The sequence below is a fragment of the Branchiostoma belcheri genome, unplaced genomic scaffold, assembly GCF_001625305.1.
Source record: "Branchiostoma belcheri isolate BF01 breed outbred unplaced genomic scaffold, Haploidv18h27 scaffold65, whole genome shotgun sequence".
Taxonomy (NCBI): Eukaryota; Metazoa; Chordata; class Leptocardii; order Amphioxiformes; family Branchiostomatidae; genus Branchiostoma; species Branchiostoma belcheri.
This window is the reverse complement of record NW_017804298.1, coordinates 1,269,901-1,293,880: the sequence shown is the minus strand read 5'-3', so window position 1 is coordinate 1,293,880 and position 23,980 is coordinate 1,269,901. Positions and strand designations below refer to the sequence as shown.

Sequence of the window (23,980 nt, the reverse complement as noted above, 5' to 3'; positions counted from 1 at the left end):
CCTCTCCCTACTGTCTGGAGGGCCCTGGCTGTGATATTTTGGCAGGATTTGATGCGGAAATCTTGTTTCATCAAATATAGTTCCAGACATTTCAGACAGTATAATTCTTGGAAGATGTGATGGCATTGGTGCCAGAAAGATTGTCTTTAGTATAAAATTTTCTTTTTAAATGGTACCCTGGTATTGCAGCAAGTTATAGATTTCTCATTATATTCCTTTATTTTGCACTCCTATATACCTATATAGAATAACATGATGTCATAACAAAAACTGCATTTTTTTCACCAATTTAATCTCTGACAATCATCCAAGTGGCCAAAATAAATCGTGGGGAATGTATTATAGCACATTCATAAGATTACAAATAACTATTGTTATTTTTCCCACCAGAACCTTTGACATGCATCCAAACTCTCTTAGATGTCATTGGCAATGTATGATAACATAATGTCACTACATTGCCAATTTTAGACGTATAAATCATGTTTGTTTGTCTGTTTCCCCTTCCACCAGATCCCCCGACAATCATCCGAGCGCCAGTCGACGTGACCGGTATCCACGGGTCCACCATCAGCCTGGTGTGCGAGGCCGGCGGAGACCCGGTGCCGACCCTCACCTGGACCAAAGCCGGCGGCAGGAAGATCAACACCAGCAGCGGGACACGGTTTGACGTGGTTCTCTTTAACGGCGGGAGGGGGTCGGTGCTCAGGATAGACCCCCTGCGAAGCCCGAGGGATGACACGACGTTCGAGTGTAACGCTGACAACGGCGTTGGCCAGGCGGCTTCGGCGAGCGCCCTGCTACGTGTACTTAAAGGTAAGGCTTATAAGATTATTGTGTTTAGGCCACACCATGTTATTTCCTTCATACTCAAGACATTTCAGGTGAAAATCTAGAAAGGAAAACTTTGCTGATTTGCTATTAGAATTGTTGGGCAAGAGGCTTCGGCGAGCGCACTGCTACGTGTACTTAAAGGTAAGGCTCGAGACTATTGTGTTTAGCCCACATCATCTTACTTCCTTCATTTTCGGACGTTTCAGGTGAAAATATAGCAATGAAAACTTTCCTGATTTGCTATAAGAATCACTGAAAAAAATTACAATTTTTTTGTGAGTTTAGAAATTAGAAATATACAAAATTGGATATGACCAAATCCCATGAAATGTGTCTAAAACTTTTCTGTCCTGCAAAATAAAGTTTATGCCAAGCCGTGACATGGTAAAAGCTGTAGGGACAGCTTTTAGGCAGTTGTAACTCCTACGTCTGTGATACCATTTTACAGTCAAAGTGCCAGAAGTGCATGGAAAAACAGCTAAGGAATCCATTACCAGTATGCAAGCCTTACCCAGAGGCACAATGGTACTGGATGAAGAAAAAGCACTTACTTAAAGGCAGTTCTAACTTTTACCTCTGGCACATGATCTTGAAAAAATGTGCCAAATCCTCCATTCTGTAAGTCTGACCCATAGGCACAATGGTAATGGATGAAGAAGAGAGCATTTACTTTTGGTGGTTCTAACTTCTACCTCTGGCACAGCTTGAGAAAATGCGCCAAATCCCCCATTACGTAAAATTGACCCATAGGGCACAATGGTAATGGATGAAGAAAAAAACCATTTGCTTTTGGCAGTCCTAACTTGTGACTCTGGTGCATCTTTTCTGTAAGCAGTCAAACAGACAGAAACAAGCTAAATCCTCCATTACGTAAAACTGACCTGTAGGCGCAATGATAATGGATGAAGAAGAAAGCATTTTCTTTGAGCAGTCCTAACTCCTACCTCTGGCACACCCTTTTCTGGAATCAGTCTTATAGATAGAAACAAGCCAAATTCTCCATTATGTAAGTCTGACCCACGGGCACAATGGTAATGGATGAAGAAAAAAGCTTGTACTTTTGGTAGTCCCAACTTTACCTCTGGCACACCTTTTCTGTAATCAGTCATACAGATACATTGATGTAGAAATGAAGGAAAGCCCCTGTTATGTAAGTATGATGACCTAGAGGTACCCTGGGATGAAGAAAGAAGCACTTAGGTTCAAGAAAAAAAGCATTTCGGCAGTCTATAAACTTCTACCTCTGGGAAACCTTTTCTGTAATCAGTCATACAGATAGCAATGTAGGAAAGCCCCTATTATGTAAGTCTGATGACCTAAAGGTATCATGGTTTTAAAAAAAGTACTTTAAAGTAGAAGAAGAAAGCATTTCGGCAGCTCTATGTCTGGTACACCTTTTTTGCTATCAGTCATACAGACAGAAATGAGCCAAATGCTCCATTACGTAAGTCTGACCTAAGGCTATGTTTGGACATGAGACATTACCAAACATAGTCTTCAGTGCGTTCAGCCCTGGGCTTTTTTTTTTTCGCTGGCTGAAAATGGCGTACATGCGTCACAGCCTGCATCACAGGTGGGAGATGGCGTTTTATGGACCTGTGTATTTGGGTCAGACCATCCCTCATGATGTTGGGTAGAATTTCAGGTCATCGGAAACGTGCCATATATCACTTTTGGAAAATGGCAACTTTGACTGCACAGCTTGGTATATGCCAAACCCAGAAGGTTATGAATATGAACGTAAATCAATCCGTTAAAACCAGAAATCTTAATTGAAGCTGAAATTTGATATAAAACAAGTTGTGATACTAGTACTGTATTTTTAGAACTCCCAGCAATACATAAAAGTTTCTAACATTTGAGAAGATTTTTGAAGGGTGTTCATAGAATTGAGATTATATCGTACAAAATGTTCATTGATTGAGAGTTGGTTCATTTTCAAGTGTAAATGTATTTCGATAAGCTTATTTTGAATTTTATTCCGTAGTGCTGGTTAAAAGAATTTGTTTCATTGGGTTTTTTGGTGAAAGGAATTTGTTTTGACCCTGTGTTTAAAATATTAATAAATCTGAAAACCACAGAATTGGCCCACCCCAGAACAACAGCTATCGGAAAAAAAATATCCCCCGAGCTTCACCCAGACTCCAGCAATATTGAACTTGAAATTGTCCTGATGAAACGCTGATGAAAATGAATTTCAGTAATGATGGTCGGAGCGGTCAGCGTAATGAAAACGGATGCTCACCGGCTTCACCTGGTCGATACAGACAGACACTAATGGCAGTGGGGAGAGCATTATGCATGGGGCTGTCAATAATCGTTTGGGAAACGAGCCCATAACTTCTGCTTTTTCTCATTTTCTGTGCTTAGTTCTTCTTGTGGTGCTATTATTTAATGTGCCTCTTTTTACACAGAAAACATGTCCTTTTTAGAATAATGATGCCCATATTGACATGGATTTTCTTGTCAAATGCTGTAAATAATCGTATGGGAAACGAGCCCATAACTTCTGCTTTTTCTCGTTTTCCGTATTTAGTTATTTTATAAATGTGCTTGTTTTTACATAGAAAACATGTCACTGCTAGAGGAATGATGCTTATGTTTACAAGGATTTTCGTGTCAAATGCTATAAATTCTTTATTTCAAATCTGCAAACCTAACTCAGATTTTCAATCATTCATTCTTTGGGTATTGATTGTAGAGCAATAAGAAAAATGGCTCATATGAATTTTATTGAGGTGGTATATCAAAGAAAAATGTACATCAGACATTTAAGCATACAATTTCGAAATATACATTTTAAACATACAGGTAACTAATATGAGAAATCTTAGTTTCTCTGTGTATCCTTATTTAACCTTCCGCAGGTCTTCAATATATCATTTCTAAGGGAATTTGACAGTATTCCTTGCTGCTCCCAGATGTTGCGTTGTGCGACCAGCTGATAAATGTTCACTCCCACACAGTGAAGAATCGCCTGGAGTGAGGACTGTCACACAAGGTGGCACGGCCTAACCAGATTCCCAATTCTCTCGCTTCGGAAATTGGTACAGATTGGCTGGCAGGGTTTTTCAAAAATTCAGCATGAGGGAGCAGATCACAAGCATGGCAAGGAACGAAGTGACCGAGGGGGCATTTTTTTAGTAACACAGTTTGTAGTGCTAGAAGGCATTGTTGTATTGTTTTTACATCTTGACTGAAAAAAAGATCATTTTGAGAAAGACTAGATGATGTGTATGTAGCCACTTAGGGTTCTATCTGAAAATTGGTATGAGGGAGCTGGCTGGTTACATGAGGGAGCAGTGCCCTTATTCCCCTGTTTAGAAAAAAAACCCTGGCAGAGAAAGCCTCATTGTCAAGGTGTCGAGGTTCAGCGTCTTTAAGTAAGCTAAGGAGGCAGAGGAGAAGACAGAAGATTCGGAGATGATGAGAAGTAATTGTAAAATTCGTAGACACCTCGAGTCTTGGGAGAGCGATGGCTGGAAGAAAAAAGCCTCATTGCCAAGGTGTCGAGGTTCAGAGTCTTAAGTAAGCTAAGGAGGCGGAGGAGAAGACAGAAGATTCGAAGATGATGAGAAGTAATTGTAAAATTCGGAGACACCTTGGGTCTTGGGAAAACGACTCAAAACCAAACAGCCGCGAATCGGATTTGATGAATTAGATCGGTGGGGTTGCGGGATGGAATCATCGTGACCGGAATTCGGAATGAGCTTCCATGTGACTGGGAATCTTCCATCTTGTATTCCGGGGGGAGGGAAAAGTTGTGGGAATGACTGTCGAGGATTAGTCATCTGCGTAGAAATACGTCAATGCATCATAAGGTGCTTTTAGCTGTCATATTTCTCATGACTGCGCAATAGGAAATGTCTTCAGTGATGTATCGAGCTCTTATAGATTGTGAGGTAATTTGAATCAACTGCAAAATGTATAACATAACCTCCAAAAGAAGATATTAGTTTCAACTTTTATCTATAACATGACGAATTTGTGCATAGATATGATGAAACTTACCGTAATTTTTCCTGCCAATTTGCGGAATTTTAACGAACACAAATTATGATTTCTCAGGTGGTTTGACGTCATTACTTCTGTTACTCATTCAAGATGTCTAACACTATTGAAAGTTGAAAATGTGTATAACTTTTCGGCAAACGTTTTTATTGAATTTGAAAGAAATGGTTTTCATTTCAAAACACAAGTCACAGTTGTGGCAGCTTGTCTTCCATTCCCTTGGGCCATGCCCATTTCCCAGGATGCATTAGGGAGTGGAAGAAACCATTCATCAGCATGACGGGTAGGGAAATTGTTACGGCGGGATAAAGGAAGTGATTGGTATGCGAGGCGATGCTCTTACCTGATAATATCGCCGGCACGTGCCCCGCTGAAAATTTTAAAGCAGCATCCTCATTTACGAGAGAGAGAAGCAGCAAAAGATTAGGGTCAAAATAAAGTACGGAAAAAGGGAGTGCTGTATAGAATTGATGTACATCAAGTAAGAGAACGGGAAGAAGATTTGGTTTGCTGATCAGGGCCTTTCCCAAGCAATAAAGCAAGGGTGCTCCCTCCCTCCCCAAAATCCTAGCACCACTCCCAAAATGTTCAAAGTTAGGGTTTTCTCTCAGCATTTTCAGGAAAATTCACTGATTTTGTCATCAACCGATTAGGGAGTACCTCTCCCATAAGAATTTCTGGGGAGACCCCTGCTGATGAAGTTTGAAATATGTTAAAGAACCGTTGTTTTCTGCCAAGCTTTGATGTTTAAAATGAAACTCTGGAAAGATTTACTGTGATATTTAACCAGCTACAGTGTGGTTTCTATTCAGCTGATGCAAAAAGGATGCACTTTGAAACTTTTTTTTGAAAGTGAAATCTTTCTTGACCTTTCGTATAGCAATAAATCAAACCTGCCCGAAGAGGCGCACCGTAAATGAAGCGATGGTTTATCAAAGGCCGGCCTGTCCCAGTTCTTTCAGTTTTCATGAAGCACTAAATCTGCCTGCAGGATTTAAGCTTTTAAACCCGCGCCGCTGACAGAATAATGTCAGGATAACGCGATAAAACTGGACAGTGAGATTCATCATTCGTTACTACTGGAAAAAGAGCTAATACTGGAATGTACCAAGAAAGTTTATTCCCATGCAGAAATTGAGAAAAATTGCAAAGTGGGATATCCTATAATACACTGGATGGATTACAAGTTAGATCTACATATGTCTTATGACAATGACCACTGTGGCATTGTATTTTCAAACAGGTTTAACAAATAGGAAAAAAATTCAATCAAAGATAGAGTTTTTATATCAAAATTCTCACTGCTTGCTTGTCAAAGAGTCTTTCATGTGCAAAATGTATCTTCCCATCAAGTTTAAAAAGAATATAGCATGAGATGGATAATATTCATGCCTGAAGTTTGAGGTCCATACTAATCAGCTCTTATGGCTGAACCCTACAGTGAAAGTATGTGCTCTAGTGAAGCAGTATCTCATACAGTGGAAGTATGTGCTCTATGAGGTGTTATCTAACTTGGCAGGCTACTGAAACTGGGGGGCAGGGGCACAGGCATGTTGGCACGACCCTCCAGGTCAGAGGTCAGTGATAAAGCTGGGGTTCTGGCATCAGTGTCAGTAAATGGTAATGGTACATTTAGACATTGGAGGGTAGGAAAAGTGGAAAAGAAAAAGAAAGAAGATATTTTAACTGAGTTGTGATTGAAATTAGTGTTCAAATTTCTTCCTGTTATTCTTAAGATTTCTACATATTCAGCTAACATTTGAATGGCTACATTACGATTTACATTTGACTGCTATTGGTAAGGTGGTTGAATACAGGAATTGACAAAGAAGCAAAAGCCAGTCGATGCCTGTACTAAAAGCAAATCCCTCTTGTTTTACATGTTTTGTCACGAAAACAAAGATGCTAGCTTTACCCCTTTTCAGCTCAGGAACTTGCCTCATCTTATCTTTTCCCAGAAGGACCCCTCTTCACTTTTTTCCCACAGTTAAGTTTAGTTAGCACTCAGAGATAGTGCATCATGGGACTTCGCAATTGCACCTGCGGTTGACCTGCACTTAGAATAAATGGTCTCAAGGTCACAGGGTCGCAAGGTCGGGGTAAAGGTCGCCTTGATGTGTGGGGCCGGCTCTAGAGGGAGGAGGAAAGAGAAATTGTTTTAGGCTAGTTTGCAGATTTCTCCATCAGTTTTTACCACATACATTCTTTTCAAATGGCACGTTATCCCATACAGACTAAGCAACAAAAGGTTGTGGATTGCATGGCCTTGGTGCTTTGAAGGTCTTGCTTCTTAACGACACACAGTGGACGCTACTTTAGATGACCAGGGCTTTGTAGGGCCAAGGGTAAGCTGTACAGGCAATATTTCTTCAGCCTAAGGGATTTGGTAGTGGTTTCTTTTATAGCTACTGGATAGAAAACTGCATTTGTGCACAGAAAGAAGTGATCCCATGTTTGGCCATGTTGTAATTTCTGCTGCAGCGTAATGTTGTTACAGTCGAATCTTGCTGGCCAGGCCAAAGCCACTTCTAGTCATAAGCAACATTAAAACAGTCCCTTCCAATTCCACACTGTTGTTTTGAGCACCCCTCACTCACCAACCATTTTTTTCTCAGTCCCTTGAGTGGTTTTTGAGAACAGGTTTGACTGTATATCACTCTGTTTGGCCATTGAAAAGTTTTTACATGTAATGTCCAAAAAGTCTCCAAGTTTTGAACATACAAAAGGCTCAGCAAAGGTTACATGTACAACTTACAAAATGTTCATAATCTCATAAGATCCTTGAATGAAAAGTACTGAGGAACAATGAAGCTTGTTTGCCCTTTTCGAGCTCTTCACATCCTGAAGCTACCAGTTACGAGTCTCGACAGGGACTAGACTAGCCAAGGTCGCGAGCGTAAGCTCTTGAAGGTCGTGTAAGGGTCGGGATAAGTGGGCTCCTGATCCTGTTGGTATTGTGTCTGTCCGCTGAAATTCAATACCGCTGCCCTCTTACAATCGTTCTTCAACCCAAGTACAGAGACATAAATCTGTATCAGGATTTCTGGGATGGTTGGAGAGTTGTGCTGTACCTCACCATTAAGCGTTTCGGGGAAAAGACATACTTACGCTGATAACGCAAATGTTATCTTATCGCCAAAGGCATAACGTTACACCCTCCTGCATGGTTTTGATCAAGTTTAAAAACTTTCTTCTCTCAGGGCAAGCGACAAAATCAGCATAGCTTTGATGGTCTGAACTTTGTGTGATCTGCACATGAATGTTTCGTTTGGTATGCCAGTACTGTACTGTCACTCGCTACATACTCAGGTCATTAGAGAATGGTCTTGCCGTGAATGCAAAACTTTCACCGCTGAAACTTGAAAGTGGAAATCATTTCTTTACTTTCTAGCCATGCCGTAGCTACTTCTCTGATCTTGCAGGGTCTTTTTAGATTGTTCCCATACATGAATAGGTGATCAGAGACATTTAGATTTGACATTCAGAGTGAGTCCACTTTAGGGTACAAGTTGCATTAGCTTTGAAGTTCCTCTCTTTTTATTTACTTCTACACGAGCGACTTGGTGCAGACCTTACCACCTCGCAACAGTCAAAAAGCTTGATCAGAAGTAAAAGAGGTTCCAAGTCACCTTCACATACCCTTGCCTGCCTGTTCTGTATAATGGTTCGGCTCGTTTTTTACTGGGAAAGGGTGTTGTGTGCTGTAAGGTGCAGCGAAAGAATCGTGCACAGGTCAGTGCAACAGAATGGGATCACATTATGGCTAGCCTGGATCGTCAGCAGGGATGAACAACAGATGCTACCTAGATTGAAGAAAATGGAATATCGTGCAATAAACCATAAAGTACATTGGAACAGGCACTGAGTAAGCCTTGAATATGATAGCCGTTCGTGTCAGGCTTCAGAAGGCATTGTAGAAGACATGTGGGTTTGAATGCAAGATTTCAATGAATTTCCTTGTCTCTTTCAAATTTAAAGGTGTCTGTTTGAAATTTGATATAGGTGAAGATATTTTAAGACATTAAAGAAGTTTTGAGTATCAAAACTGCATTTGACTTTTAGTATTATTCATAAATGTTGTATAGTAGAAACATTTTGTATGGAGGGTCTTTAAAGTTATAGCTAGTAGTACTAGGATCACAGTTCTCTTCCATCCAATCCCATCTAAGTCCACAAGTTATGTTCTCTATTCTCTAAAGCTTTATGAAGACTTTCAGCATCAGTGTGGTCCCGTCATGTAGGCAGAATGAGCTCTCTTTAGGCGCAGGCGTAATTCAGGCACAGTGACAGTTCACCAGATAAGCCCACATTGCAATGTGAATCAAAGTTGGGAACGTCGGTTTACGTTAGTCGGTAAATTTGTCCTCCTCTCCGCAGCTGTTCATCGCCAGAGGGAAGGTTTGGGAGAGATAACGCCGGGGTTCCTTTGGCCCAAGTTTCTCACGGAAACTGTTAAGACGTGAGAGATATCTTTCTTATATCCCACTTGGCATGTCTTAAGGCTGGCTCCCATTTGAAGACGTCTTCTGGGAAGATTCAGGAACGAGATATTTCTTAGTTATATTGCTTCAAGTGAAAGTAAGTTAGAGGGCGGATTATAGCGAAAGTGCGTTACAAGGTCTTAAAATTTTATCAGACTGGTCTGTGGGGCTGAGTGAAGATAGCAGCTATGCCTGCCCGGGTTTAAAAGCCTTAGGAAAAGCCAGCAGGCTTTTGAAGAAAACAAAGTCTGGTTGTGGTTGATGTAGGGTTGTACTTGATCGATATGTGGAGTATGTGTCCAGTGTTTTAACTTAAAGCAGAATTGTTAGTCAAGGTAGTTGGCATGGGTTGACTGGGAAATATTGGAAGTAATTTTTCTGACACTGGAGAGTTTGATAATTTGAATTTCCTCTGGCAGAAAGCCAGTTGTTTGCCCTTGAGCTACCTGAGTTAGATTACCCAATTTCTGAAATATTTCAGAAAAATTTAATGTCTTGAATGATTAACGATTCAGAATCAGATACGTGTATGTAACTTTGGTAAAGAAAACAAGGAGGTCACAAAAAGAAAATGCAGTGCAATTTGTATGAAAATTTATCTAAAAAATTTTTCAGATTGTAGAAAAAAAAGATGCCTGTGAGAAAACTTTACGATCTTTCTCTCCCAACAACATCTGCTTGGAGATTAGAATAGGCCTGTGACTTGTAGGACTGTGTAGTTCTGAATCACATGATGCCACACAACAGGTGAAGCCAGCGCTGCCAAACATAGCCTAGGGTGGGATCCGCCCTCTCCTGGCAACAGCTGTGCTCTAAAACAGGCACAAGTTCAACTCCAGAACAACTGCCCCCGACAACTGCAGAAACTAAGGGGGGAACTCAGGGAGTTAGTGCGGAGCATTTGTTCTAACATGTGGGGTGATTTGTAAGTGGTGAGCATCGTAATGATCCACAAGTGATGACTCATAAGCGTGGGAAAGATTCTCCAAGTGTTCTGCATCATATATACATGTCTGATATATAGATAGAACCGTATGTATATTTTAGGCTCAAATTGTACATTGCCATTTTGTGCCAGAAACAGGCCAAGAAACATGCTTTTAAAATGCATTGCTGCTAAAGTTTAGATGGCAATGTATGGCTTCCTTTTGAAGACAAGAATATACTTTTGTAAGATATAATACTGTAGCTTATGTTCTTAAATGACTGACAGGATTAGGAAAGGACTGCCAGACAGGATATCTCTTTTTTATCTATTGTTTGAATCTTTATAAAGGATCTGGGAGTCTCGCTAGTTCACAATGGAACTGGAAATCTGGTAGATCTGAATGTGATCCTTGTCTTCGGGCCCAGTTTTATCAGATATTTTGTCTTTTAGAAGTTTGGAGTGAGTAGGGAAATGGTGCTACTGTGTAAACCCATTGTAAATTCACAGACAAGTGTAAGTGGACAGAAGGAAAGTTTTGGTATCGTACTGCATCATTGTTGTAGAAAAGTGCTGCTACACTCGTTTGAAATAAACAAAATAAGTTTTGATGCAGTCAAGTTACAAGAGCAGCCACTATAGCTTATGATATAAGGTCATTACATTTATTTTATGGAATAGAAGTCGCAGTTTGTATGTTAAAGCATGACCTCATATTGACAAAATTCTTTCAAATCTGGAGTTTTGTGAAGTTAAACCAACATGTGGGTGGTATATGTCAGTAGGTGATCCTCAAACATCAGGTCAGCTTGCCTCCTATTATAGTTCAGAGACTCTCAACAGATTATGTCTCCAAGTCTTGAATCCACCATCATGGCATTTATAAAGGTTACGTCATGTACATGTGTACAGCTGGCACAAATTTTGATATAAAACTCTACAATAAACCAACAATAGTTTGTAAAAAGTTGCCTTACACTTTGATATAAGCCTGAACTACAAATACGTAAAAATTTTTGCTGATATTTTTTGTGAGAAGGTAGTGTTAGCGAAATTTGCGAATCTATAAGAAAGTATGATACGACAACAATGGACAATAGCTCCTTCAGCTAGACATGGCGATAATTTGTAGCCCGGAGGTGTATAATTATCGTGTTGTCGGAGCCCTGGAGCCCCTGTTTAACACACAGTGAGTTAGCCAAGCGTGTGTCGGACAACCAACCATTCAGGGCAAAAAGTACCCCTTACATTCATGATGAGTATTTATGTTGTCAGGCCGGTGACATGGCACAACCTGATGCTGATGTGTTGGCACGCTGCCATGTGTTCGTGTGACTTAACAGAAAGTAGTCCCTGTAAAAAATGTTACCTTCGTAATTTACTGTCATTGATACACATATTTAGGTGCTTTAGCTGCTTAATTTTCTATTAGCAAACATACAAGTACAAACAGACAAGTATGTAGCTAGGTTTCTTGGCATTAGACATAAAGACAAAGCATACAAAGCATACAAACAACAAAGCATACAAATGATACAAACAGCATCAAAATTTGACATGGTAGAAGATCCAATTCTTCTTCATAACTCTTATTGTCAGTCTGTCTTTTGCAATGATGTGAGCTTCATGTATTGCTTAATTATATGTCATTTTCTATGATGAATTGATCCAAGAATGTTTTGACACCATCTTCCCTAATTGTCTATTATGAAAATCATGTTCCTCAAGGCGTAAACAGAACAGGAAGACTCTGTCAAATCTTTTTTCGCCTCACGATTTTGACAAAACCCAGCCGCCAGCACACCTGTTAAGCAGCAAATCCCACCAACTGTAAATCTCTTTGGAAGTTTGAAGCTGGCAGGGCTTAATAACAGGGGGACAGGTGTTTCACTGACACCTCATTTGTCTTTGATCCCCCATGAAAAGGCCCTCTTGTCTTCTTAAAGATCACTATCCTGTCTGTGGAGGAACCAGTAATCAAGGTTATCTATCATGGAGTTCATGTGATGGACTTGAAAGTTTGCAAGGTCAAAGTTACAAGCAAAGTTGGCAAGTTCATTGCCGAGACATAGATGGGAAGTTCAAGTTGAAGGTTAGGTAGATAATTCAAGTTGGTGCTAGAGAATATTGACATGTAAGAACAGACACTGTGTGATAGAAAAGGATAGCAAGACGGGAGTTAAAGTTGGCAAATTCATGACTAAGACATAGATGGGAAGATCAAGTTGAAGGTTAGGTAGATAATTCAAGTTGGTGCTAGAGAATATTGACAGGTAAGAACAGATACGCTGTGATAGGAAAGGTTAGCAAGATGGGAGTTTTAGACAAAATTGGCAACTTCTGATCTTCGAAAGAACCAGAAAGTTCAAGGTTAGGTATACAAATTGGTCCTAGTAGAATATTGGCAGATTCATTGTGATAGGAAAGGTTAGAAAGATGTGGGTTTCGGACAAAATTGGCAACTTCTGATCTTGGAAAGAACCAGAAAGTTCAAGGTTAGGTATACAAATTGGTCCTAGTAGAATATTGGCAGATTCATTGTGATAGGAAAGGTTAGAAAGATGTGGGTTTCGGACAAAATTGGCAACTTCTGATCTTGGAAAAAGCAAGAAAGTTCAAGGTTAGAGGTTAGGTATAGTATAAATTGGTCCCCCAGATCGTTGACAAATTATGATTGATACAGTGATAGGGAAGGTTTCAGACAAAATTGGCAAGTTCACATCTTGGACAGAGCCAGAAAGTTCAAGGTTATGTATAGTATAAATTGGTCCCCCAGATCGTTGACAAATTATGATTGATTCCGTGATAGGGAAGGTTTCAGACAAAATTGGCAAGTTCACATCTTGGACAGAACCAGAAAGTTCAAGGTTATGTATAGTATAAATTGGTCCTCAAGATCGTTGGCAAGTTAAGATTGATTCAGTGATAGGAAAAAGGTTAGCAAGATGTGAGTTTCAGATAAGATTGTCAACTTCATGTCTTAGACAGAGCCAGAAAGTTCAAGGTCATGTGTAGTATAAATTGGTCCCCCAGATCGTTGGCAATTTAAGATTGATTCAGTGATAAGAAAAGGTTAGCAAGATGTGAGTTTCAGATAAGATTGTCAACTTCATGTCTTATAGACAGAGCTAGAAAGTTCAATGTCTTGTAGAATAATAGCAGGTTGGTTTGCATCTCATAGAGAAAGCTGTCTGCTGTAGGACCTCTGATATGTTACCGACTACAAAAGTAGCTTTGAAAGGTCCAGTTCATTACAGCTATACCTGCTATCCTCCAGTGTTTGTGCCTGACTTATCAAAAGCTGGCAACGTCAAAGTTTCACTCAAATTGGCAACTCCAAGTCTTTTACAGAGATGGAAAAGTTCAAGGTGAGGTAGCCCGCAGGCAACTTGAAAGTTGTGGATCAAGCCGGAAAGAGCAAAGTCCAAGAGAATGAGTGATAGGCGAGGTTGGTGTGATCTACATGTTAGACATACCAGACAGCTTCATCAAAGTGTTTGAGAAAATTGGAAACACCAGGACTACAGAAGAAGTGGTTGAGTTTTAATTTATAGAGTAACCTGGCAAGTTGTAAGTTCTGAGAAAGTTCGGAAGTCCAAAGTTCAGGAAAGCATTGGCAAGTTGAGACTGTTAGGAAACTTGGCAAGATATGGGGTGAAGTGTGATCTGGCAGTTTTATAAAGTGTTGGTGAAAACTGGAAACAGCAGAACTTTGGAGGAAGTTGTTGGGTGACGATTTATGGGTTGACCTGGCAAGTTGAAAGTCATTTAGAAACTTGGCAAGATTAAAAGTGCAAATGACCTGTTGAATCAGCAAATTCCAAGCTTTTTGAGGGATGCCAACTTTTTGTAAAAAGACAGCAACTGCAAACTTATCCTTTTTTTTGGCTTAGATATTGAAACAGAAACCAAAGAAATCAATTTTGTTTCCTGCCTCCAAATAATTGTTGAAATTTATTGATGTCCTGTTGAATCAGCAAGTTCCAACTTTTCTTGACTGATGCCAACTTACGTAGAAAGATGGCAACTTCAAACTTGCCAAATTTCTCTTTATTTGGCACAGATATTGAAACAGAGATCAATTTTTGCTTCCCGTCCCCAAATAATTGTTGGAATTTATCGATGGCATTCCAGGAGCGCTCTTTCCATAGATTGATGTCCAAGGTCAAGACCGTAATTGCAACACTTTGACATGATTGGATAATCTATGGCGCAATTAAGAAAGTTAAATGCCTCTTACGCCTTAGGCCCTGCCTCCTCTTATATAGACACAGTGTCTGGAGCGTCTAGACTGCTTAAAGATTATTCAAATGATTGACTGTGGAGGTAGCAAAGTGCTCGCGATATCTTTTGAGTAATATCAGGAAAACTGCATGGCTGGCAGACGTAATATTTCAGTTTTTATAAGTCTGTCTCTTTGTCTGATATTCGATAGTCTCTTGTGGCAAGAAAAGTTGTCATAGCTGCTATAGAAATATGTTTTTGGTACAGTTAATGTGTACTGCGTTGAGTGACGCGTAGCAGGACAAATAGGACCTCGGCAGAGTTCAGAAAAACAAGCCCATATCTCAGGCACTCAGATGATATTTGTTGCATACCAGTCCTGACCCCAGTTGTACTGATTATACAGGCACATTCTAATGTTACATGTCGGGTGTAGAAACATGGACCCTGGTAGATTGGGGGCAGTCTGGGGGTGTTTCTATCGTCCCCAAGCTAGCAGCACCAGGGCTCGAAATACTGGGTGCATGTGCACCTTAGTGCACCCAATTTTTTTCTGTGGTGAACCAGGGCACCCAAATATTTTCTTAGGTTTAACGTATGTAAAGATGTTAAATATATAGTAGTTACAGCATATTCTTAACATCTAAGTGTTAGAAAAAATGATACAATCATTGTCATAGTACTTTTCTTGAAATGAAACATAATTATAGTTTTTGTTGACATTCTACTTATCTTATCTTATATGGTGCACCTAAAAATATTTTTTTTGCACCCAATTTTTAGATTGGTTGCACCAGTGCACCTATTCCGAAAAATGAATTTCGAGCCCTAGCAACCTTCTTAGTTTCTCCTGAACTTGAGAGACATGTCTTATAACTCCAGACATCTTAGTTATAGCTGTCAGCAGTTCTTTAAGATGAAGTGAAGTATGACAGGAAGACTGTCTACTGTTTCTTTAAGATATGTTTGAGGTAGTCACGCAATCTGTCTCAAGGCACTTCGAATCTGTCATTTCATGCAGAAAGAATGTCACATACTTCTACATTACCAAACGTCGTTGACACATTGCTATGGAGGAACAGTAATTGTGTTTCATGTGAAGTCGCTTTACAAGCTGTATTGCCTTACTGGTAACAAATTTTACACCGTGAACCTTCTTGACCTGCGAAAATGTATATGGCTAGAGTTACACAAAGTCATCCATTCAAATTATAGACTCTAGAACTAGTCTCTGACCATGACCTTCCCATGTTCTAACAGTTACGGATTTGGAAAACCTAAATATAAACTATTGTAATGTAATCTATCTCAACTGACAAAAAGGCATGTTGGTTTATCCTTAACTAGGACAATGAAATGTAGAGTTATCACTATATTTTCTTACATACAGTACCATTTTTTAGACATCTATTTTGTGTTTATCACTAGTATAGCTACAAAAGAAGCCCAAGTGACTGATGAATGATTATACAAGTTTTTAAAAGCCTTTCTAATGTGTTTGACATAGAATTGTAGAGTTATCACTATATATTCTTACATCCAGTGACATTTTTTAAACATCTATTTTATATTTATCACAAGTATACCCACAAAAGAAGACTAAATGACTGATGAATGATTACACAAGTTTTTAAAAGCCTTTCTAATATGTTTGACATAGAATTGTAGAGTTATCTCTATATTTTCTTATATACAACAACATTTTTTAGACATCTATTTTATGTTTATCACTAGTACAGCCACAAAAGATGACTACTAAGTGTCTGTTAAATGATTATACAAGTGTTTAAAAGCCTTTCTAATATGTTTGACATAGAATTGTAGAGTTATCACTATATTTTCTATACAGTGACATTTTTTAGACATGTATTTTATGTTTATCACAAGTATTGCTACAAAAGTGTCTGATAAATGATTATACAAGTTTTAAAAAGGCTTCCTAATGTGTTTGACATTGTATAGTCTTACACAATAGACAAAGGACACAACAATGGATCTCTTGGGGGCCGGGCGTTAAACACTTATCAACAAGGTGTTGCTTTCTCAGACTAATCCTTGGGGATTAGGAAGGGATTAACTATGGCATGTGGGGGGAGGGAACAATGGATAGGTGACACCTACTAACAATGGGGTAATGAAAGAGTTTGTTTTCCTACATTCTTGTCGCTGCCACACCTAAACAGTGGGGGCAAGGTTGTGCTTTTGGAGATGTAGGGTTGCTTTGTTTGAGTTTGGAATGTTTAGCAAATGTTAACTTTGAACTTGTGGACACTGGGAACTTTGAGACTTAAATTTACTTTCATTTCAAGTGTCTTTATGGGGAAAATACAGCAACATGCAGGGAAGAAAGCTAGTTGAATTTAAGTTTAAGGTGGGAAACTTTATAAAGTTTATTGTACCGTCAGAAATGAATTAAAATACTTGTAGAATTCACTACTAGAAGGCTTACCTAAGATTTTTGATTTCTAAGTCTAAAATGATTTTGCATTTTGTCAATGTGAAGCCTTAGTTTTAAATTTAAATAATCTAAATGTATATAATTTGGGTCTGAAGTATAGAACTCCTTGCTTCCCCTGTACCTAAACTAAAATTGCTCTCGAGTTTTCATTTCCTTTTAATGTAGGAGAGATATTGGGTTGTCAATGTGTCACTCCAGTTTAATTAGGGAAGATTTATTGAGCTCTTGTTCCTACTTTATAGAAACAGTAAATCATTAGCTGTATCTGAAGTGTTTTCAGTCTGCTGCTGTTTGTTCACAGGCTCCATGAGAAGTAGAATATTGCTCACGTAAACTATGATTTATGATTCAAGCAATAAAGAAAGACATGGAAGGGTTCATATAACATTAAGGCTAAGTATAAGAGTGTATGTGGTTTGGCAGCAACAGTATTTCTACCTGATTATAAGCTTGGATGTTATGGAAAGAAATACAGTGTTTGTCTTGGATGCTATGGAAAGGCACATGTAAAGGTAAAATGCTATATCATAGTATATGGTAAGGAATTTTACTGTGACTGTATTCTCTAAACTTGTGCAATATGTTTTAAGTTCAGGTGTTGTCACGATAAACCTTTGTAAATACACACTTAAAAAGTTATATAAGAACAATGTATACTTTGAGTCAGTTTCCGATAGATGCGTTTATTCACCCTGCCTTTTCTTCAGATGATCCTTCTCTTTTCATACAAGTCTCCTCAACATTCTTCCTTCAGTACCAGACTAAACACACAACACAGACTCTAAGACGTTTATTCCCTTCGGAACACCCCTTCAGACACCTTGAAAACACCTTGAGGAGTCTTAAGATCCTCCCCTTCCTTTGAGGCATTGTTCGAAAAATGTTAACAGGATTGAGGAAACATGTAGTTCTTTGTTAGTGGATTTTCACTCTTTTGAAGTAAAATGGGAAAAACTAAACCTTTAGTGATCGTTTTGTCAGATTTCAATAAATCGTAATCCTGGCTACAATCCGCAGGTGTTCATTCCAATAAGCAATGTTTTGATGGAGAACTGTGTTTGTTTGAGAGCGAGATCCCAGACTTTGTCTCCGATAGTTATCCTGTTGTTTACTGTGTAATAGACATGAATAAACAGGCTTTGCAAAGGTTTAGGCAACAGCGCAGGTGTTTGAAAGTGGACAGTCAGGTGCTATAGGTGAATGGCTGTATTTGGTAGGTCAAAATTATCAGGGCTCTCCCCAAGCAATGAAGCAAGGGTGCTCCCCCTCTCACAAAAATCCTAGCACATATCCCCAAATGTGCAAATTTAGAGTTTTCTCTAAGTATTTTCATGAAAATTTGCTGATTTTTTCCCCCGCGACATCATCCGATTAGGGAGCACTTCTTCCCTAAAATTTCTGGGGAGACCCCTGAATTACTTTAGGGCACTTCTTGGTTGCCTTTATAAAACTCAGGTAGCTTCGAGTTCATAAACAATACAATCAAATTGTGAAATGCAGTAGTGTGGTTTGTCAAATAATACAGGACAATACGTTGATAGTTGCTATGGGTATAATAAATCGCAGAGCTGCAAGGTTATAGACTGATATTTAAACAGACAAAAGTTCAAGCCTGGAATGCTATTTGTATAAAAAATCGATCTCGGTGATAACCTCTTTATTGGCCAAGGCTCAGTGTTTATTTGCACATACAATACTTTACCCGGGCAACACATAATTGTATGGCATTTTTGGGTGGTAAAACACACAGAGGCACACAGTCACATACAAGTGTAGCTAATGCCATGCGAATTCCATATTTTGGTTCTTAAAAAAACAATCCTGTGCCCAAATTGCTTTTAAAATATTAAACCTCAACCGTACAATTTTAATGACCTGTACCTATTCATTACTTCATTTGAATGTATGAAATCACTTTCAAATTTTATTCGCAACAGTTGAGTTAAATTTATAAGCCAGACCAGGCCATGTGTTGACAAATTTTTCAAGACCCAAATTTGTTAAAAATATCTTTTGACACCAGCAAATGTTATCCATTACTTTTGACACGAACTGTGTTCTGACTGGTATAATCTATAAGTTAGTATAACTATGACAAAAATGTTATCGGTACTTTCTTTGAAAGCCAGCCAATGTAGACATGCTCTATGCTATCTTCTTCCACCAGTTTCTCACGACAGTTTCACACGACAAGTCCACTGTTGCTTGGTTTCTCTCCACAACAAAAAAGAGAACGCTGTGGAAAAACAAACAAATCAGACACGAAGACAGAAAGAACAGGTGACAGAAGTTATCAGCCTGTTCTATGATTGACAGTTCCCCAGGCAGATGCCAGGAGATCTGTGTATATTATGGTCTGTTGATATGGCTCACCCCCAAATATGTCAACTGTCTTTACATGTCAACATCTCCGGGTCAATTCGGGATCATTGTTCGTAGATTAAAGTCGAGATCTTTGCAGTTTGATTATTTGAAGTTTCAGGAAAGAATTTTAGTGAAGATTAAGTGAAAATGTTTCCAAATTTGGCCTTGTTTACTAGATGATCACGATTGGTAAAAGATGTGGCAGTTTAGGGGCAAAAAATTTTAATACTGTTGTCAGGGTAACAATAACAGTCCAGGGTTGTATCAACTAGTGGCATCGCTGGACCTGTGGAATTCTGGGGGCATCATCTGAAAATAAACAAATTATGGCCCAACTGTCCTATCGTGTAACACTATCCCTCCAGCCAGTGCTCGCTCCATGTCAGAAACAAATTCTTGCGGTTTTCGAGAAATTTTTCCCACTTCAGAAAGGTCCCAGGGAAGGGCTAATGTATAGATCGTATCTCATAGTACCTGAAGCAGTTCCATATGGGAGTGAGGCTTTCATCTCCCTCTTTTCTCAGAAAGTCTCACAGGCCCTAACAAGCCTGTAACATCAGTGTTCAGTTCCCAACATGCGAGCTAGAATATACAAACACAAAACCTCAAAGTTTCTACAATGTCGCACTCTGTGAGGGACTGGTTTACGCAGGTGAATCAGATTGAAAGAAGGGGTCTATATGCCACTTTTTTGTATTGCATACTTAGCTGCCTTTAATTTTACATAATTCCTCATCAGAACAATCCAATTCAGTTCAAGCGTGACTGGTGGATAGTTGAATTTAATGTAGTGAACTAGGGACAAATTTGCCGAAATGATTTGACTACAAGCACCACAAGTTTTGAGTTATTCGTATCACACCACCCCCATACAGACCCCCAAAGTACTTTTATTACACCACCCCCATGCAGACCCCCAAAGAAGCAGACTGTCCACCTGTGATGTCAGGATACATTTCAATCAAACCATGATTTCCCCTGATGTTTCAGCTATGCTGGGAGGGACAGAGAGGTTAGAGACTATCAGGGGTGATTTTATTCCACTGCCTCCCCACAGTGTAGCTTAAGCGTGGGAAAGTGCGACTAAAAGTCTGTAAAGACGCTCCCAACAGGGTAGTCAAGTTGTAAAGGTTCCAGGTTGGCTCGTTCTGAGCAGGATTTTCATTAACGTCGGGTTGTACCTCTTCCGAAAGGTCTTCAACTTGAAAGGGATGAAGCAATTTTTTCTTGTAAACCGTCATATTCGTCTCAGTTTTCCGTAATCACTTGAAGATTTTAATCAGAAAGGGGCAGGCTTGTTGAAGGATGTGTTATGCTTTGGCAGGTCAAGTGTAATATGTCCTTTGTAAATCAAAACACAGTTATTGTTATAGCTGAGTTGAGTTTACACAAGTTTGATGGGGTGATGAGGACATAGTTACAGCTGTGGTATCCCATCATGCAACTGTCACTGTGGGCTGATGGGTACATACAAATGTTTACATTGCCCAGTCCTGTTTGCGTGTTTGAACTATTTTTGTTCGGATTAAAAGTTTTCGGTGCCTTCTGAAGTAAAGAACTTAAGGCTGATCGCAACTTGATGTTTCAATCTAAGTTGCATATCTTAGTTGAACAGGTGATGACACAGTTTTCTTTTCAAAGATGTTGCACACAATTTAGACCAAGAAAAAAACACCATATTTGATTACAAGAACTCATACTGGACTAAAGCTATTTGATTCTGGTTTGATAACACAAATTTGTTAACATGTCTGTTTCTTGTTCCTTTCTGGACAGGTGTATTTGTCAAATTACCGTAGTACATCATAGGTTCCTCTTACCAGATTAAAACCACAGAAAAAAAGAGAGAGACCTCACACCTTATCGTAGTAGGTGCTTAACCGGATAAAGTTTTTGAATGAGAACCAGTTGAAGGGTTGACACTAGGTTATTAATTCTAATATCAACCATGTGGGCAGGGAACAGGTGAATCATATCTTGGCCAGATGGAAGGTATAAAGTACAGATATGGCAGACACAGACTTCATAGATAGGCAGTTATTGATAGACTGCACTGTTTGAGAAAGGGTTGAGTGGATTTTACTTGCCAATCTTGAGTTCTGAGTAGTTCCAGGTCCAAGTCTTGGGGTTTAGCGGAAGATCGAACACTTGCCCACAGACGTATTGAATGTCTGGATGTGCCCTGACTTGAATAGGTTGTATATACATTGAGTTAAGCCTTTTTTCTCTGTGTATGTCATGTCATATGTCAGTTTAGAGATTGGAGTTTGAAACTTTCTTTTGACAGAGACTCAGATAGGGATGTCTACCAGTATAATTGCCAATTCTACAGAGCCTGTACCCTGACATATATACCAGTATCAGGGATCGAAATAATGGGTGCATGTGCACCTTAGTGCACCCAAAATTGGATCGGTGCACCCAATTTTTGACTGTGGGTGCACCGGTGCACCTAAATATTTTTGTAGTATTAAGTACGGTAAAGGTACAAAACACTGTAATTCCAACATTGCTGTGATGGAATAAAATAATAAAAAACCTTTGATGCACTGCTTGTTTGAAATTCTTGAGATAGAATTAGATTTACGTCAGTTTTTAAAGCCCGAAAATGTGTCGGCGCAGTGCCGACATCGCGTTACCCACCAACTTCCGGATCCCGACTACAACACTGGACACGAGATCTCTTCCTTCTCGTTCCCCGGTTTCTTGATAGTCATGTGACCAAAACATCGCGAACTCGCTTCCGGAACTTTCCGACGCTTTTTGGGAGTTACCTCGGGGGCATGTCATGTGACAAAATGTTGTTTTCGTGCAGTTTTCGCTTGCCTTCGATAATCTTCGAGGTCACATCGTCAATACCCGGGTGTCGACAAAATTCGGCCATGAAATTCGTGGATGACAAAGCAAAAACAAATATGTCGAGGCAGACTTCGCTTCTACGGTTCCTTCAGCAGAGGTCCGATCGTAATGGCGAACGAAAGAGATGTGGCAACAACATCATCAGCCCAAGCTCTTCAAAACCCCGAAGGAACCGATGAAGCTGGAAACCAACGGGAAACACGCCCGGACGAGGGAGAAGTGGACCGACCGTGCCGTGGGAGCGCCGAGACAGAGGGGGAGGGGGGCGGCCATGTGCTCTCGGCAGCAGACAACACTCCCGGGCCGTCCACGGCCTCCCGTGCTCCTTCCGTGTCCAGTTCCGGGTCATCAGAGTCGGATTCCGAGTCAGAGTCTGATTCAACTGAGGAGTCAAGTGCAAAACGACCGGGGGTTTGTGTGAGTTTTTTTTTATTTCTAGATTTTTTTTAAATATTTTTTTTCGATCTCGGAATCCAAATTTGCCTTTTTTTCGGTAAGATCATTACTGTGTTATTTCCATAGCGATGCAATTTCCACTCTTGCTACGATCATTTTTAGCATTCTTTACGTGTGGAACCCTTAATTTTTTAAGTATACTGTGAAGTCTTACCCAGAAATTAAATGTTGCTGTGTAGAAATTTCGTATTTTGCCCAAAGCAAGTCATTTGAATTCATAATTTTACCTAAACTTTACCCTTACTTTAAAAACAACAAGCAAAGGAACATGTTGTTAAGAAATTAAACAAAATCATTGATACTATCGTGTTTGTCATTTGTTTCTATTTCAACCAACTTCTCTACCAGTTTATCATTTGTGACCAAGTTTAAACAGAAGATTGTTGATTGTAGTACAATTAAAAGTACTGTACAGTCTGAAGTGTCTTCTTTTGGTAATTTTTGTGTCCCTTTGGAAAAAAGAATTGCAGTCAATTTTGTTATTTGTTTGACTGTCACCTTACTATTGGCTTTTTCACTGAAATTTTAACAAATGTGATATTAAAGCTGACCTAAAGCAGTGAACAGGGCAAGGCGTTTTTTGTTTATAAGGCCAAACAATTGTTTATTTCTTTAGGATAAAGGAAAGAAGAGAAAGAAGAAGAAGAAGAAGATATACCTGTTCCAAGATTCATGGTTCGTGGACAAGACAACCAAACAAAGACGCACTTGGCTGAAACAAAAAAACAGAAAGCTTATGTGGTGTGAGGCTTGCAGAAAATATAACAAGAGTGGCAAAAAGAATGCCTTCATTACAGGGACAACTTCCATGAGATTAAAAGTGATAGAGTCTCATGAAAAATCACCAGGTCACGTCAGTGCTATGAACCGTTTTGACATGGAAAGGGTGCCAATTCAAGAAAGACCCATGGAAAAGGTGGTGCAGAAGATGGAAGAAAGAAGTTACAGCAGATGATAAATCTCTTCCGAACTGCATTCTATGTGGCCAAGCAAGGCAGACCGTACACAGACTTCCCGGAGCTACTAAGATTGCAAAAATGTAATGGGCTGGATGTTGGAACCGCTTACTGGAATGACAAGGAAGCGCGTATATTTGTGGACTACATCTCCCTTGGAATGAAGAAGGAGTTACGCTCCAGTCTGCAGGAATCGGACTTCGTCGCTGTCCTAGCAGATGGAAGCAGTGATGCGGGTAATATCGAAGAGGAGGTTATCCAAATCAGGTACCTCAAGGACAACATCGAGCCAACCACTGCTTTTGTTGCCCTGAAGTCTCTGGAAAGAGGGGATGCTGTGAACATAACTGACGCTGTCAAATCAGCCCTCAAGGAAGATCTGGAGATGGGGGGAGAGTGGAAAAAACAAGCT

General features: G+C 39.6%; 1 protein-coding gene across 1 annotated transcript in view; it reads left to right on the top strand.

Moving 5' to 3' along the window:
* The first annotated feature begins 482 nt into the window (after positions 1 to 482).
* The window catches only part of LOC109483570 (tyrosine-protein phosphatase Lar-like), a 71,438-nt gene continuing 47,940 nt past the window's right edge, over positions 483 to 23,980 (top strand). Inside the window, 1 exon segment of the mRNA XM_019786606.1 lies at positions 483 to 816. Within this exon segment, the coding sequence (XP_019642165.1) occupies positions 483 to 816 (334 nt within the window).